Source organism: Carlito syrichta, unplaced genomic scaffold (genome assembly GCF_000164805.1).
Source record: "Carlito syrichta isolate Samal-C Ts95f unplaced genomic scaffold, Tarsius_syrichta-2.0.1 Scaffold308260, whole genome shotgun sequence".
Taxonomy (NCBI): domain Eukaryota; kingdom Metazoa; phylum Chordata; class Mammalia; order Primates; family Tarsiidae; genus Carlito; species Carlito syrichta.
In genome coordinates, this window is record NW_007252356.1 from 67,919 (window position 1) to 87,100 (window position 19,182).

At 36.6% G+C, this 19,182-nt stretch overlaps 1 protein-coding gene across 1 annotated transcript in view; it reads left to right on the top strand.

Annotated features, from left to right (window-relative positions):
• Nucleotides 1–19,182, top strand: part of CASK (calcium/calmodulin dependent serine protein kinase) — a 191,037-nt gene that overhangs the window by 47,625 nt on the left and 124,230 nt on the right. The window contains exons 3-5 of the mRNA XM_021716186.1: nucleotides 9,231–9,333; nucleotides 13,217–13,392; nucleotides 18,401–18,523. Coding sequence (XP_021571861.1) covers nucleotides 9,231–9,333; nucleotides 13,217–13,392; nucleotides 18,401–18,523 — 402 coding nt within the window. The remainder of the gene's footprint in view (nucleotides 1–9,230; nucleotides 9,334–13,216; nucleotides 13,393–18,400; nucleotides 18,524–19,182) is intronic.

Here is a 19,182-nt window from a genome sequence, read left to right on the forward strand (position 1 = left end):
GCGGCCACTGCACTCCAGTCTGGGTGACAGAGTGAGACTCCAACTCAAAAAAAAATAGAAGAATAGACCAAAAAGTAATTAAAATGTTACCAAGAGGGAGAGAAAGATTGGGGGTGGGAGAAGAGGATAAAAGCTAGACCTCTGTGAATGGTATTTGTTTTACAATTTTGACTTTGGAACTATGTCTATGTTTTATATAATTTAAAAACCAAATTAAGTCAAAATCTAATTCAAACAAATAAACCTCACCGAATTACAAAGTGAAAGCATAACCACAAGAGATTTTAAGTGACTTTAAAATTAGGTGGGTTTTTTAACATGATTTTAGACTTATAGAAAAGTTACAAGAATAGTACAAAGAATTCCAGATACCTTTCACTCAGATTCCAAATGTTAACATTTCTCTACATCTGTTTTATGCTTCTCAGTCTCTCACTTTTTTCCATCTATCTATATATTTCCTGAAAATAGAGAATTCTCTTATAAATCCATAGTACAATTGTCAAAATCAAGGACTTTATATTGAACAAATATTACTGTGTAATCTACAGACCTTGTTCCAATCTCATTAATTGTCCTAATAATATCCTTTATAGCAAAAATAAAAACAAGATCCTGTATTGCATTCAGCTGTTGTATTTCTTTAGAATCCTTTAATCACTTTAACCTGCGACTGTATTTGAAGAATATAGGCCAGTTACTTTCTAGAATGCCCTCAGTTTAGTATTCCCAGGGTTTCATCATGATTAGATCTAGTTATGGCAGGAATATCACAGCAGTGCTGCCGAGTTCTTCTCAGTGTACTATATCAGGAAGCACGTCCCATTACTAGCAATATTAACTTTGCTAGTTTCTGCCAGCTTTCTCCCCTGTAAAATGATTATTTTCCCCTTTGTGATTAGTAAGTATCCTGTGGGGAGATACTATGACATTATGTAAATATCACTCTTCAAACTTTCACCTGCTAGTTAGCATCCTTAATGATTCTTACCTGAAATCAGTTATGATGAAAACTGCCAAATTGTGATTTTATAATTCCAGCATTTTTTCTACATTTCATTGGTTTTCTACTTAAAAGTTTTTCCTTCTGCCCCATTCATTTATTTGCTTATTTATTTATATCAGCAAAAACTCATGGATCCTTACTTTACTTAATAATGAAATAGTATTTTGACTGAGAAAATGGTATTTTGGCTGGACAAAACAGTATTTTGACTAAGCATACCTAGTGGAATATATCTTTAGGACAAAAAGAACCACAAAGAAATCTTAAACAGCATTCAGTGGTCTATTACTGGTAATGTAGGTATTATTGTTATTTTAAAACTTTCATACACACACATCCTGAAGGACAAAGCAAATAAGTAATTATGTTAATGTCGTTAGGTACCAAGATTACAGCTGACCCTTGAACAATATGGCAGTTGGGGCACCAACCCCTCCACAGTCAAAAATCCATATATCAATTTTGACTCCCTCAAAACTTCTCTTCTTTTTTTTTTAATTTAATAAATTTATTGACTAATTAAACTTTTCTTTTTCCAACTAACAGGAAAACAACTTTTCTGAGTCTAGCAATGCACAAAACAAAAATAAAATGAACTCTGCACTTATATTCTTATTTACCGCAAACTGTTGTAAATGTTTTCTGTTTTTATAAATGTTTTAAGTTAAAAAAAAAAAAAAAAAAACCTGTCATAATACTTAGGAGAAAAAAGTCAATTATAGGAATTGTTACCATTTTGTATACTTTTTGACAACTTACATAAAATACATATTTTGGGGTTACTGCATTAGGCATTCTCAAATAAATGCATTGCTTAAATTCCAAGCTAAGAAATACACCAAAATAAATTTACAATATAAAATTGCAATGGAAGCAATTGTGGTTCTTGAATACAATTTTACTTTTTACCAGATAATATTGTTCACTACCACAGCATCACAAGTCTCCAGAGCTCTCCTATTACTATTGATGATCACATACAATGCAAATGTCATCTTACCTTTTTTAAAAACTTCTCTTCTAATAGCTTACTGTTGACGAGAAACCTCACTGATAACACAAACCTCACCAATAGCACAAATATATATACATATGTGTGTATATGTATGTATTTATAGAAAGAATATATTATATACTGTATTCTTACAATAAAGTAAGCTAGAGAAAAAAGTTATATTAACAAAATCATAAGGATCTATAAGGAACTCAAACAAGCCAAAAGAAAAACAATAAATAACTCTGTTAAAAAAAAAAAAAAATCTCTGGGTAAAAGATATGAATAGACACTTCTCAGAAGAAGACATATGAGCAGCCAACAGATACAAGAAAAAATGCTCAGCCTCACTAATCATCAAAGAAATGCAAATTAAAACCACACTGAAATACCACTTAGCTCCTGTCAGGATGGCCATCATCAATAACTTAAAAAACAGCAGATGTTGGAGAGGATGCAGGGAAAAGAGAGTGCTTCTACACTGTTGGTAGGGGTATAAACTGTAAGTACCTCTGTGAAAAACAGTGTGGCTGTTTCTAAAAATCGATCTTCCATTCGACCCAGCAATCTCCCTTCTGGGTATATACCCGGAGGAACTGAAATCACTTTATTAAAAAGATACCTGCACACACATGTTTATTGCAGCATTGTTCACAAGAGCAAAAAACATGGAACCAACTGTGTTGCCCATTGAAAGTAGACTGGATAAAGAACATGTGGTATATATACACGATGGAATATTACACAGCTGTAAAGAAAAAATATGGACTTTGCAGCAACTTGGATGGATTTACAATCTATAGTCAGTGATTTATCACAGAAACAAAAATCTGAGTACTACATGTACTCACTTATAAGTAGACCTTCAACATTTATCATAATACTATAAGAAAGAGATTGGCAGTAGTGGGACACTGTCAGGGGTGGGGTGGGGTGGGGCACATAACATCAATAAGGGTACCCAAACTTTACCTGCATGATGATCACTTATGTACCTAACCCTGAATTGTACCTCACATCTTTAAAATAAAAATAATAACAAAAGAAAAAATCATAAGGAAGAGGAAAATGGAAGCAAACCATCATAAAGGTCTCCATCCTACTCATCTTCACATTGAGTAGACTGAAGAGAAAGAAGAGGAGTTGGTCTTGCTGTCTCCAGGGTAGCAGAAGCAGAAGAGATGGAGGAAGTAGAAGGGAAGGCAAGAGAGGTAGGCGCACTGGGTGTAACTTTACAGAAATACATCATAATTCCTGACATTTGTGCTTTAGTCTCCATGCCTATATCATAGAAGGATCAGTCATAAAAGAAGTCAAAAGCAGTCTTTCAATAATAGGAACTCTTCTGCCAGATCATCTAATGTCAACTTATTTCCTGGGACTGCTTCTTCTAGGTTATCTTCCTCATTGGCACTGGCTCAGAAACACTCATCTCCATCAAGTCATCTTCAGTTAATTCCTCTGGTGTGGTGTCTATTCACTCTTGAATTTCTCTAAGATTCATGTCTTGAAATCCTTCAGCCCCCACCTGTTTTGTCATATCCACAATATCTTTTATGATTTCCTTGATTGGCTTTGTTGTGAATCCTGTGAAGTCGCATATAACTTCTGGACACAGTTTTCTCTAGCAGAAATTTATTATTTCGGACTTGATGGTTTTCATGGCTTTTTCTGTAACAATGATGGCATTTCCAGTGGTATAATCCTTCCAGACTTTCATGATGTTCGATCAGGGTTCTCTTCTATAGCATTGACAATCCTTTCCCTAGTGTACTGTGTATAAAGAGCCTTAAAGTTTCTTATGACCCCCTGATCTAGAGGCTGAATTAGAGACATTGTGTTTGGGGATAAGTGGACCACTTTGATGCCTTTGATATTGGACTCATGGGATTCTGAGTGGCCAGGGTCGTTTTCCAATATCAGAAGAATTTACTGGCATGGTACCTCAACTTGAGGAACAAAGCATCGATGGAACCAATTCAGAAAAGGCGATCTCATTGCCCAGGCCTTCTTGTTGTGCAACCAAAACACTGGCAGCTGGTGTTTGCATTTTCCCTTCAAGGCTCAGGGAAGAGCAGCTTTATAGATAAGGGCAGTCCTGATCATAGATCTGACTGTATTTGCATAAAACAGTACAGTTAGCCTATCCTGTCCTGTCTTAAATTCTGGTGCTTGCTTTTCTTCCTTACTAATAAATGTTTGTGGCATATTTTTTTCCATAATTTTGGCACTTTGTCTACATTAACAACCTGTTCAGGTAGATAGCCTTTCTCAATAATTTTCTGTATGGCAACTGAGAACTCATCCGCTGCCTCTTTGGTCAGCAGAAACTATTTCTCCTATAATTATCAAACCATCTTTTGCTGACATTAAGTTCTCCAGCTTTGGGTCCTTCACCTTCCTTTTACTTTAAGTTGTCATAAAATGACTTCTCTTTTTCTCAAATCATATTATAGTCTATAGATATGCCTTTCTTATACCTGTAGTCCCAGCTATCCAGGAGGCTAAGGCAGGAGGAGTTCGAAGCTGCAGTGAACTATGTGTGACCATGCCACTACACTCCAAACTGGGTGCCAGAGTGAAATCCTGTCTCTAAAAAAAAAAAAAAAAAACACAAGGGCTGACTTAAAGGAGCTCCCACTGGCCAAAAATGGAACACATTTGAGCATCAAATTTTTAAAAGGTAGCAATTGATTAAAACACATCAAATATATAAAAATATAAGTTTATAATAATATGAAAAACCCTTCATTGGTTACCTTTGGAGACTGGAGATTGCCTAAAAATCAATTTGGTATTCTGGAAATAATTCATAACAGCTTCATTCATAATATCCAAAAACTAGTAATAGCCCAAATTAGAAATAGTTCATCAACAGGAGAATGGACAAACTGGTATATTCATACATTTTTTATTACTCAGCAATTTTAAAAAATGAACTACTGATCACAATAAAATAGATGAATCTCAGAAACATTAGGCTTAGAGAAAAAAAAAACCTTACACAAAAGAGTGTATCCTATAAAGTTTTGTGTCTGTAATGTTCTGATATGGACAAAACAATCCTATGGTGAAAAAATATTAGAGTAATCGTTTGCACTGAGGAGATGGCAGCAGAGAATGAATGGGAAGGAGGTGAGGGAAGGTTTCTTGGATGGTAATATTTGGCAGGGATTTAGGTTACACAGATGTATGCAGTTTGTCAAAACTCTATTAGTACTCTTGTACATTTCACAGTCTGTAAATGTTTTACCTTAAACATATAAATATATTTATTTTTTTAAGGGATGAGGTCTCACTCCGTTGCCCAAGCTGTAGTGCAGTGGCACAGTCATAGCTCACTGCAACCTATAACTCCTGAACTCAAGTGATCCTTTGGCCTCAGCCTTCTGAGTAGCTGGGACTCCAGGAGCACACCATCAGGCCTGGCTAAATTTTTATTTTTATTTTTTTAAAGATAGAGTCTCGTTCTGTTGCACAGACAGGTCTTGAACTCCTGGTCTCAAGCAATTCCCCTGCCTCAGTCTCCTGATACCTGAGATTACAGGTGCAAGCCACTGTACCTTAAACATAATTTTAAACAAATATTTAATTTCAATGATATATATGCTGAAATGTAGTAAAAAGTAAGATGAACTGATGGTTGGCTAGAGGGATAAAGAGGTAGATATTTGATAAAGCAACTGTAGCAAAATGTTAATTGCGGAATCTAGATGGTGAATATATGGCTATTTACTACACAATTATTCAATTTTTTTGTATGTTTGAAAGTTTTTATAACAAAATCTTGAAGAAAACCTCCATTTTGGAACCTCTATTTATGGATCTAGGTATCAATGACTGCTACCATCATCAAGCGAAAAGTTGATGGTGAATCTTATAATGATGGGTCAGGCAGAGGCAGTACCTGAACCCACTGCTCAATCCTGTCACTAAAAGTAGGACAACCAGACATTATTTTCATCCTGATGTGATACAAGAGATGCATCACCTATGAAGTACTACTGTGTAAAACTAAAATTGAATCTGAATCAAATCAAAATTCTGGATCTAACTACAAATTTACAGAAAATACAGAAGAGTAAGGAACACATTAAATGACACCACATGGTACCATTAGCCAAGTAAAGGTTATGAGAGATTCCAGAGGGAAAATTACCTAGTATCTTAACAAATCAGTGGCATGAACATTGAAAAAAAGGCACGAGGAGGAGGATCTGTTATAGAGTAAGAGAGACTTAAGAGATATACCATCAAATACAATCTATGCACTTTGAATCCCATCTTGAGATAACCAATTGTAAAGAGACATTTTTGAGGCAGTCAAGGAAAATTGAATGTGGACTAGGTATAGATGATATTAAAGAATTATTGCTCATTTTATTAGACATGATAATATTGTGTTTTTAAATTCTCTGTTAGAAACGTTGAACTATTAACAGGTTAAATGATTTGTTTTAAAATACTTCAGTGAAAAAAGTAATAAATGGGTGGGGACAGGTGAACCAAGAATGGCAGAATGTCAATAATTGCTCATGCTGGGTGACAGGTACAAGGAGGTCTATTAATCTATTTTCTCCACTTGTAAATTTTAAAAAATTAAAAATGTTAAAAAGTTTTTCAAAATTATCAGCTTCACATTTTCTTCTAGCTATATACCATTTCTCCATTTTAGTCCTGTAAAACTGAAAGATATCTGTATTTATTGGCTCTACATCATCTCTTCCCACTCTTCCCTGAGCCTGGTCCAATGGGGATTTTGTCTCCATCATTCCACCAAAACAACTCTTATAGCAAGGTCACTAGTTTCTTATCAGTTGCCAAATCTAATGGTCAGTTCTCAATCCTCATCTAAATGACCTTAGTAACACTGATCACTAATCATTCCTCCTTGAAAAATTTTCTTTACTTGGCTTCAGAATACCAAACTCTGATTTCCCTCCTGCTTCACTGTCTTCACTGTTTCCTTTGCTAAATTGTTTCATATTCCTGACCTCAAATATTGGTGTGCACCAGGGCTCCTCCTCCGTCTCTTCTCTTCTCTTCTCTATCAGTAGTCATTCCTTAAGTAATTTCATTCATTACCTTGGCTGCAAATACTACCTATATACTGTTGATTCCCAACTTTTCACCTCTAACCCCAACCTCCCCTTCACCCCATCAAGATCTCACACTCTATGTATGAAACCAAATTCTTGATTCCCCCTTACAAACTCCTCCTCCAGTGTTCTCCAAATAGTAAATGGCATCTTCATTTTTACTCAGTTGCTCAGAACAAAAACTTCATTGTCATGCTTAATGTGTCTCTTTCTCTCACACCCATATCCAGTAGCAATTCCTGTCAACTTCACCTTTAGAACATAATTTGACAACTTCTCTTAATCTCTGCTTCTGCTACTCTGATCCGAGTCACCATCTTCTCTTGCCTGGACACCTGCAATAGCCTCCCAAATGGTCTCCTTTTTCCACTCTTGTGATCCTGTCAAAACCTAAAACTGATTATAGTGTAGTGCTCTCATGCTCAAAACTTTCTAATGGTTTTCCATCTCACTCAGCATAAAACCCAGAGCTTTGACCATGGCTTCAAGACCCTAGACCTTTGATCATCTCTGGGATCACATTTCCCACCACTCTGCCCTTTGTTCATTCCTTTCCAGACACACTGGCTTCCTTCCTATTTTCCAGACACACCAACCCTCCTCATGCCTCTGGATCTTTGTATTGACTATTCCTCCACCTAGTATGTGCTCTTTCACCTCATTCTGGTCTCTTCAGATATTATCCCATTACAGAGTCCTTCTCTGATCCCCCACTCCCAACTAAAATAGCACCTTCCTAGTCCCCAAACCTATAACACCTCCTCACCAGCTTAATTTTACCTCTTATCACTTAACACTTTATATTCTATTAATTTTTATCTATGGGTTTCTTTGTTTATTTTTTATTTTAAGTTAAGATTTTATAACTTATCTCATTTAAGGATTTAATGAGAATAACTGAATCTACACTGATGAGAATTACATAAATTTCATTATAACACTAATGTACATGAGCTTTCCTTCTCTTTCTCTTGCTCTTACACACTCATGCACACTTATATTTGAGGGCTCTTTGCTGTTTGTGCTAGACTCTGTTGTAAATGTCTCTAAAGTTCTTTGGACAGAAGGAATAATTTCCAAAGTAGAATCCTGCTGCTCTCATTGGTCAGAGTAAGGATTCCTCCCAATTCTGTGTATCACCATCAAACATCTCTCTGGGTGTACTAGTTCAGTTTGACTGCACACTTCTTTTAATACCCACTATCATGTTGGCTAAAACTGAACTAAAACTTTGTCATGGCTTACCTTTTTTACCAGTCCATGTTTTGAGAGCGGGTCAGAGGTAATGTTAGCTATATTGGAGAGCATATTAGAGACCAAAGGTCCTCACAATTAAGTTCTTTGCTGACACCATCCCTAAGGGCTAGGCCCTACAAAGAAACCCTCATTGTTATCACAAAGCATACAATACTTAAGGGAGCCCTAGTCAAGCAGGCTACACTTTGGGGAAAATGTCTTTGCCCTGGGCTAGGGGCTGACCAAGTGATCTCCTTTCCCGTTCTCCTTTCTCACTTCCCACCCCCACAGAGAAGAAAGGCAGGTCTAGAGAAAAGGCTTGCCTAGGGAAAGCATTGAAGTCCCTGGCCCTGGAAACAAGACTCAATTAAAGTCATTAAATCTGACTCATCCATTTGGTACTACTTTACTTAGGGGTAGGACAAATAAAAGAAAGATGATGGGGGTGAGTGGACAAAGAAAGGGCCATCAGCATCCCCTAAGGGCCAAGATATAAAGTCAGAGGTGTCAAGAACCATTTTGGCATGAAGTATAAAAAAATACATTTTTTTCTTAAACAAATCTAGACTGTCACTCAAAGGAAGAGAATATTGCATAAAAAGGCAGAAAATGTCTGTGTCTCTAGAACATCCATACTTTCTGAGAATTCTTAGCACTGTACTCTAATATTGGAAGCATATGATTTCTGAAATATGTTGGCTACACCAAGGTGTATCTTTGGAGACTTCAGCTAGAAGTGAGAATAGGACAAAGAACTCAAGCATCTAAAATAATTCAGAGTTTTTAATGTGTAACTATACTGTCATTTTATTTAGTTATGTAAACTGAATTGATTATCTTCCATTAATCCTTATCTTTGGGCTTGTTTTTTGTTTGTTTGTCTTTTATTTTTCAGCCCCACTGTGTTCTCCTCGCCTCAAAAGAAAACTCAGCACCTGTGAAACTTGGGGGCTTTGGGGTAGCTATTCAATTAGGGGAGTCTGGACTTGTAGCTGGAGGTAAGATCACTTTTTAAAATTTTTCTTCAGAACTTGGTCACTTGAGACCAGGAGTTTGTGACCAGCCTGGGCAACATAGTGAGACCCCATATCTAAAAATTTTTTTTTAAATACAATATAAGTAGATTAAAAAAATTATTTATTTCAGAAAAAGCTTTTCTCTTGTTTAACATACATTTGAAATGTTGCTAATATTTATCAACTTTAAAACAGAAAGCCATTTCCTGTCAGTGGGAATCTTTGAACCCTCAGTCCTCCAAATAGAAATGAATTATCACCTGCATGATCGATGTTTATATACCTAACCCTTAATTGTACCCCACATCTTTATAATAAATAAACAAATTTTAAAAAAAGAATTGTTATCTCCTTTATATGTTCCATATAATAAAAGCCATTTAAATATACTTACACTTTCCCTATCTGAAACTCTACTATTTGGAAAACTCACTTATCCAGAATACATCTAGAAACCTAGAAAATAGTTTATAATAGCAGCAAAACTGCTTATACCCTTAAAAACCCAATCATGGGCTTCTTAATTGGGCATGTAAAGACACTCTTTCTGAGGCTGATCTGCCCTCATTTTTTTTTTTTTTTTTGTTCCTTTATACTTTGCACCTGCTATTCCCTTTAGTTGGAATACCTTTTGTCATTTTATCTATCTGGGTAACTCCTACTATTATTGAAAGCTGAGCTAACAATCATCTCCTCTTAAAACCAGGCTGAGATCTTCACCATCCTGAGTTAGATCACCCTCTTCCTTTTCTTCCATATTGCCATAACTATTTGGGCTACATATCTCCATGTAGGGGCTTTTAATCATATCAAAGACTGAGATTTGTAAGAGCAAATGGGACCATGGCTTAGGGTGTCTAGGATCTAGCAAGCACTCAGGAAATTGCCATGAAATGAAAGAATTTGACTGTTAGTCAGTTTCCAGTTAATAGCAGATTAAAAACAACAAATTAGGAGAAGACAGAACTAGCATACATATAATGGAAGAAAAGAAATGGAAGCCTGACAGAAAAATATATCTTGAACAGACACCAAAACTTGGAAAGTTGCAGCAACCTTTTAATACCAAAAAAAGCAACTCTTGCATACCTCTGAAGTTCCTGGGAGTACTTTCTGTTCTATAGCATAGATCTTTAATTGAAATCCACAATGACAACTCTGAGTCATCAAGAAAAACTTAAACCATGTACAGCATTCTGTGTAAAAGAAGACAAGAAATTGTAGAAAGATAGCCATACAAAATTATTAAAGTAAGCTTGGCACAGTAGTACATGCCTGTAATATCAGCAACTCAGGAGAACAAAATGAGACGATCACTTGAACTCCAGAGTTTGAGAACAGCCTGGGCAACATAAGACTCCCATCTTTTTTTTAAAAAAAAAAACCTTATTAAAGTAAAAAGGGTTGTGTGTATAAAGATTCAAATCCTAAAGTATTGAAAATGTAGCTATTTAGAACAACTCCCTCCCTGAGATTCTAGGTAGGAAGATATTATTATCCAAATATAACATTTAAATATTTATCCCAAGTGTCTTCAACAGTGACATTTAATTTACTTTGGTAATTTGTTTCCTCTTCTTAGACTTTTGTGGTCAAAGTCATAAAAGTCAAGTGATCACAAAGAAAAAAAAAATAGTAACAGCAAAAAACAGGAGTTTGGATTAGTAGGGGTATATCAAAGTTTAACTCCAGTCCTTTTCACATTCTACTGATATACATGAACTAAAAGAGCATTTCTCTGTATTCTGTCTACCATGGTCTTCCCCATCATCTATGAGCAAGTTCTTGAACCAAAGATGTGCATTTCCCCCAAGAGTGAACACCAATTCTCCAGAATTGGGTAGTCTTCGATCCAAATAAATGGAGAGAACCTCTTCGGGATGACTGGGACTGGTCATGGCAGCTCTACTTATTCCCAGAGTGAGGCCCCTATTTTGAGTAGCTTGGCCTCTTCTTGTGTGGGAAGTGATAGGAGTCAAGTTGAGTTTCAAAGCATCATCCAAACCTTCAGCAGGTATCTGATCGGTACCCTGCTGCTAATACCCTGAATGGTACCCTGAGCTCTTGGCCATTTTCTCCTACCCCTGCCAGCCACCCCCTGTCATCAGAACAAGGCTAATCCTCCAGCAGCCCCTCCTTGTCCAGGCTGTTAATGAGGTAGGAGACTTAGGTCCCATTCCTTCAGCTTCTTTATGTTATGTGAGGAAGCAAAATGGAATAATACAGAAATAAAAATATTTCTCTAACCTGGTCCTTCTAACCGGTAGAGTTTTCACTGATCTACTGTACTTTGTAAATGAAAATGTTTTCACTGTTGTAATCTCTTCTATTATGGGGGAGCAGGGGGAACCATATGATCGGCAGCAAACATACATCCCCAATACACAAGCTAAGAGCTCCTTTATCCTTCTCCACCCCAAATGAATTTAGTAAACACTAACAGAACTTCTCTCTAGCTGGGTCAGAAGATCTTGAAGGTCTTTTTAAACTCTAAACCACAGATCTGAGCTCTAGATAGAGTATTGCATAATCTTCAAAGTAAAAATTATCTTGGACTCAGCATGATGAAAGAGAGACAGAGGAAGGAAGGGAGGCGGCTGGGCCTGCATACATCTGGAAAAGCTGCCAAGTCTGGTGGGCAGTACCCTATCCCACAATAGTGTTCCTACAGGGTACAAGCCTTTCATTCCCCAATAGAAGAAAAAAAATCCCTTTAGGATATTGAGTTAAAGATAACTACTGTGTAAACAAGTGATATCAAATTCCTTCTGGCAAGTTCATTTTTGGTTGAGAAACAAAAGAAAAACTCTAAAGAAGATGAAAGTCAAAGAGGATTGAATGGGAGGAGCTCCATGATTTTGCTTTCATTTATGTCCTGTATCTGCTCTCGTTTTCTTCAAATGTTAAGAGGAAGCTAAAAATTTCTATTATAACAAAATATTATTAACCATTGTTAATTGCTGCAATCAACCCATAAAATCAACTGAACAGGATTTCAGATTTAAACTCATATTCTAAATAACAGTTCTCAGCATTAGATTTCATTTGAGAATTTCCGTTTGGCAGTCAAAAGTAATCTTTTTTCCACAGATTTTTTTCTCATATAAAACCAAGCACAGTTTTATGTAGCTCTGGACTCCTAAACTGTGAGGCCCCTCCTCTCCCTGCCTCTGTCTCTGTCTCTGTCTCTGCCCAAAGCAGGACTCTCAAATTTTTCCTGAGCAACTACAGACCCTACCTGCTGATTCTTTCACCTGCCTCTGCTCTGTATTTTTAGTGACTTTCAAACCTGTGAAAATTAGAAAGTTTAAACTTCTTCATGAAGCAAGAACTGTGTGAATACCTACCGTGTAGCATGTAGAATTCATTAAGTAGTGCCAGTGTTAGAGGTCAAAGTACCGGCCAGGCACGGTTGTTCAAGCCTGTAATCCTAGCACTTTAAGAGGCTAAGGTGAGAGGATTGCCTGAGCTCAGGGGTTCGAGACCAGCCTGGGCAACTTGGTGAGACCTCATCTCTACAATAGATCAAAAATAAGCTGGGCATGGTAACATGTGCCTGTAGTTCCAGCTACTTGTAGGTCGAGGCTGCAGTGGCCATGAGCATGCCACTGCACACCAGCCTGGGCGACAGAGTGAGACTCCAACTCAAAAAAAAAAAAGGCAGAGTACCTATCCTGGGATTAATATTTTCAAAAGGCAATCAGATCATTTTTTTCCTTCTGTGAACTCAATTTTATGGGTAGGGAAGAGGTGGTGAGATAATATTTATAATGGTAAACTTTTTCAGAGTTTTATTCTATTATTTGCAAGTGGAAACTCCCCATTTTATGTAAACATTTTTTCTTTGTGTTGCTGTTTTAAACAGGACGCGTTGGAACACCTCATTTTATGGCCCCAGAAGTGGTCAAAAGAGAGCCTTATGGAAAGCCTGTAGATGTCTGGGGGTGTGGCGTGATCCTTTTTATCCTGCTCAGTGGTTGTTTGCCTTTTTACGGAACCAAGGAAAGATTGTTTGAAGGCATTATTAAAGGAAAATATAAGGTAATGTATTATGAACATCTTATTTTTCCATTAAGATTAAATTATCCTGAAAAATGTTTCTGGAAGTTGCTGTCTTTGCTCACTCATTGACTGCCACCTAGTTACCCAATCAAGCCTCAAGTAGATTTCTGAGTCCCTGTCACCTGAACTATCATCCAGCTGAAGAAAATTTTTATGGCCCTCCTTTGTGTAATTTGAGAAAAGGGCTTTGTTTTTAAAGCTTTTTGCTTAATTTGTAAAGTTAAATAAAATGGGAAATTTCACCCAGGTAATTTTAGTCATTCTTTATCTTAATTATAAATTTATGCCAGCACAGCTGAAAAAATTTGCCATTTACATTCCAGGATAAGCTGAAATGCCAGGATCACAGCTGCATTTCATAGTACAATATAGAGGCATTTTGATGTGACTTAAATATTCACATTCTTCTTTGGCTACTGTATGTTGGAAACCTCATGTACTGTCACAGACTTGTGATTAGTAGATTATTACTTTCATTATTAAAAAGGCATTACTGACATTATGAATGGCCATATCAAAGAAGACCCAAGGACTTATTGGAAATAAGCTTAAGGTTGATTTCACTACCCTAGGTCTTCTTACACTTCCTTGCTTTGTACCACCACATACAGTTGAAAGGACTAGGAGGCTAGTCATGGGACTTGGGGAGTGTGTCTGGATATCAAGTCAAGACAGTTTATGTTGGGGAGTTCTTTTTCCTTCCATTATTACTGAAACTCATGCTTTCTAGTCAACCAAATCTGTTTCATTTTCAGCCATGCCAGGCAACATAAAACCAAACACAGGTTTATGTAACACTGGACTCCAGAACTGTGAGGCCCCTACAAGTTTTCTCTCCAATTCCTCAGTAATATTAGACTTTTATTTGAGACTTTAAAAAAAATAGCCGGGCTCAGTGGCTCAGCCTGCAATCCCGCGCCTTTGGAAGGCTGAGGTGAGTGAATTGCCTGAGCCCGCGGGTTCGAGACCCGCCTGGGCAGGCGAGACCTCATCTCTACAATAAATCAAAAAATTAGCCAGGCGTGGTAGCGCACGCCTGTAGTTCCAGCTACTTGGAAGGCTGAGGCGGAAGGATTGCCGGAGCCCAGCAGGGAGAGGCTGTGGTGGCCGGGAGCGGCCACTGCACTCCAGTCTGGGCGACAGAGTGAGACTCCAACTCAAAAAAAAAAAAAAGAAAGAAAAAGAAAGAAAGGAAAAGTAGTTTCACAGTTTGCAGCCTTATCCTTTTAAGCCATAACTGAAGCTGTGGAGATGAGAACGGTGTATATTTTGTTGGTTGTCGGCCTTGTTTACTATCAGCTTATAAGTGCATACAGGTTTGTCTTTTGTTTTATTTAGTTGAAGATGTATATTCCCAAACTCTGTTAACAGAGAAAGATATATATTCCCAAACTCTGTCAACAGAGAAAGATGTCTTAAGTATAGATATTTTTTATTCTCTTAGAGTCATTTGGCCACTGGGGAATAAAAGCAATACTTTCCAGGTAATTAAATATCTCAGGAAACTGCTTGTACAAGTAGTTGTTCCCCCTTAAATCCCTGGAAATTTTCAGTGGCTATCAGGAATGCACAGCATGGCCTTCTGGCTGCATTTTGCCAAGTGAAATCACAGATACTAACATATGAAAAGAAACATGATTAGTAATACGTCAGCGTAATAATACTAGCAATAATGATAGCTAACTCAAGCACAGCACTTACCATGTGCTAGGAACTGTTCTAAGTACTTATTTTAATTCACTTAATCCTCACTGCAACTTGTGATGTAGGTATCTTATAATAAAATCTCCCACCTGCCTTTTTGAGTTATAAGCATTTGCTAATAATAGAATTCTTCCTTTGTGTTTGTTCAGTTGCTAACTTCCTAGTTTCCAAGGCAATGTGCTTCATTCCAGCAGCCTCTGGTATTTAATTTTGTCTATTTTTAAAACATTGAATAGTTATTTTTGTTTCTTGGTAAGAAACTTGGACTATTCAAATGTGTCCAAAAATTAAATCATTTAAAAATTCCCTATTCCTAATAAGATAGTAAGTCAGATGGAGGGTGGCAGCTATATGCTATATCATAATTTCTGTACCTGGGGTTTGAAGCATTGAGGTTTAATAGCTTATTTACTTTTTTACTTGGCTAACCTTACCTCTCATTTATCTTCATGACTTTCTTTACAAAAGGCCCAGGTTTTCAGTAGCTTAGTTTGACGTATAGATCCATCTCTACCATCTATGATGAACCTCATGGGCCTTTTAAATAAATATACTGCAGGCTGACGTGGTGTCTCACACCTGTAATCCCAGCACTTTGGGAGGCTAAGGTGGGAGGATCACTTGAGCCCAGGAGTTCGAAACCTTGTCTCTACAAAAAAATTAGCCAAACGTGGTGGCATGTGCTTATAGTCTCAGCTACTCAGGAAGCTGAGGTGGAAGGATCACCTGAGCCCATGAGGTTGAGGCTGCAGTGAGCCATGGTTGTTCCACTGCACTCCAGCTGGGCAACAGAGTGAGACTCTGACTCTCTCTCTCTCTCTCTCTCACACACACACACACACACACACACACACACACACATATATATACACACACATACTGCGATGTGATTGTCAGCATTTATTTTCCTATTTTTTACTGTGGAAAATTTCAAACAAACAAAAATAATAGAGAGAATGATATAAGGAATCCCAGCTTCAATAGTTAACATATAACCAATCTTATTTTATCTGTATGCCACATATTATTGCATTATTTTTAAGCAAATAAAAATAATCAAAAAAATCATTTCATCACTCTGGTGGTTCTTAACAAAAGAACCATTAACAAAATCTTTGATCTCTATGGGTATTTTCAAAAAAAGTTTGATAACACCTTTTATTTTATTTTATTTTATTTTATTTTATTTTATTTTATTTTATTTTATTTTATTTTATTTTATTTTATTTTATTTTAGAAAGCAGGACTTATTGAGAGGACAGAAAAGCTCCCACAGTGGGAGGGGACCCAAGGGGGTTGCCCAATAACACCTTTTAAGTATAACACATTTAAATTGTCATAGTTTATAAACTGCTACTGGTCTTAAATGACTTTAATTTGACTTTTTAATTCTCATTTGCTAGCTTACTTGATTCTTTAAGGTAGATGTCAGAAAACACGGTTTAGCTGGAATATATGCTAACACTTAACCTCAATTAACTTCTTTTTGTTGTTGTCGTTTCTAATAGAGACAGTATCTTGCTATGTTGCCCAGGCTGGTCTCGAACTCCTGGGTTCAAATGATCCTTCCGTCTCAGCCTCTCAAAACACTGGGTTTATAGGTGTGAGCCACCTCGCCCCTCCAGTTAGCTTATTACTTATTTATAAGAGACAAAAATATATTTCCCAAACTCTATGTAAAAGATACAATGTAATCTTACATCATTGTTACAGGTAACCAGTTGGTATCTACACAGCAAGATTCAAAGCTGCCATGACTTGGATATTCAAATAAATGAAATTGTTTTATAGGCCTATTTTGTTCCCCTATATTGGCTCAACCTCCCAAATCAATTTTATCTACTCTTCAGCTGAAGGAAGAAAAAGCCCTGCATTGGACTCTCATTAAAAGGACAGGGGAATATTCTTCTAAACCTCTACTCATTTCAGAAATCTTACCACCACTTTCAGATGATCAACCCCTTTTCCAAGGAAAAATCATTTAAAGAGCACATCAACTCAAGTATGGGGAAAAGAGAACAAGGCTGTCCAAGACTTGTCTAATCACTCACCTCCTTATTTGAAACTGGTCAATTGACCACCATTTCAATAAGGTGACAATATTTAAATAGTCTTGTGGCATTCATCTTAATGAGATTTGACAAGCAGAAGTGTCTACTATTTGCAATTCTGCCTGTTAGGAAAAAGAAAATGAAACACTCTTCAATTTTAAGAACTACCCTTAACATGAAGACACTTTTCACTCCCCATCTACAACTACAAAGCCTCACATTAAACAGAACTGAGTCCAAATTGTAATGATTCATTTGTACTGTGGTGCAAACACTGTGATTTCGTTTGGCTTTAAATAGATGTAGAGTTTATCCTCCATCTTTCTCCCTTAGAAAGGGAATAAGTCTGCCTGTTAAAGCCTTTGCTTTGTCTCTTGAAGCTCATGGCAGCAGGCAACTTATGTAAGCGCACCCCATCAGTTGGCTTCCTGATGTTGAATAGGGAATAAGGGTCTCCTCCGTCTCTACCTCCTTTCCCCACTTGCCTTCCCAACTCCAAACTGTAAGCACTATCTTTGAATTTTTTTCTGATTCCTGATCTCAGACATATCCCTTTTCCCAGGAACTTTCCAGCTCTTTCCTCACAGACCCACAGCCATCCTCATAAATCCTGTGTCTTTTGTACAGCTCATAATTATTTTTGTTTGATTTTAGACAGTTTACCATGTGGCTTAGTAAAAACTGACAAAAGTAACTTTACTGAGGACAATAGTCAAGTGAATTGCTTACTTTGTAGAGCCTATACTTTTTCCTAAATACTGAAATTAATATACAGTGACCAAAATATCCTATTAGTAGCTTTGCATAGTTCATAGAGTAATTCTGAACTGATCCCAATTTTTAAAACATTTAAAAAATATTTCTTTAAAATTTTTAACTTTTATTTTAGTCCTTTTTGAATTAACATATTCTAGTCTCTTTAGCCAAAGACCTAAAGATAGAAATTGGAATCATGAACATTTCATTCTTCAGTTATTGAAAATATTATAACTTATATAAAAACAAGAACATATGCATGGAATATTTACTGATGCAAATTATCATACAGTGAACAACTAAAAAAAAAGAATTGCATTTATCCTTTTCTTCCTTCAAAAGCAAGCCCTTAGAATAAAATTTGAATTCCTTGCTCTGAGTAGTCACATTGAAGCAGTATAAGAATATTAAACAATAGTGAATGTTAACTTCTCACTGAAGATAACTATGTGTAAATTTCCTTTCCTCCTCCTCAGATGAATCCAAGGCAGTGGAGCCATATCTCTGAAAGTGCCAAAGACTTAGTACGTCGCATGCTGATGCTGGATCCAGCTGAAAGGATCACTGTTTATGAAGCACTGAATCACCCATGGCTTAAGGTACATGAGCTCTTAGGTCATCATCTACACTTTAAACACTTCCAGTGACAGGAATGTATTCCTCTGAGCATTTTTCATTATTTTTGTTCATCTTGTTTGCTGTTCCTGTGCATCATCTATAAGCATCTGAATAGAGGATATACCATTTGAGTATCTTTCAGATAGTGGGTTCAAAAGAGAATTAAGGCAGAATATGTCAGGGAGGCAGGCCTATTTGTTCTCTGCTAAAGATATGCAACGTGAACGATTGAAATAATATTGTATTGTAATAAATTAAGTATCTTTCTTTTGGGTGTGACTGTGTGCTTTATAGCATTAACTGTTTTTCAGTAGATACCAGATATGAATTTATTATCTTAGGAAAAAGGCAGTTTTTTAAAAAATACCTCTCATATCCAATCTTACTAGTGAGTATTAAGGAAAAATATAACTTGGGCTGTCAATGAAAACAGTGCTGTTTGATTAAGACATTATATATTCAATCACTCCAGAAAATTCTCACTTCACGGGTTAGAAAATAAATGCTCAGAGAGGTTAAAAATCTTGCCCCAAGTCACAGAAGTTGTCAGTGGTGGAACCAGCATTTTAATTCAGCTGACCACTACCCTTTCATAGTCCTCTGGATCCTGTCCCTTTTGCTTTTACCACATTCACCTAAA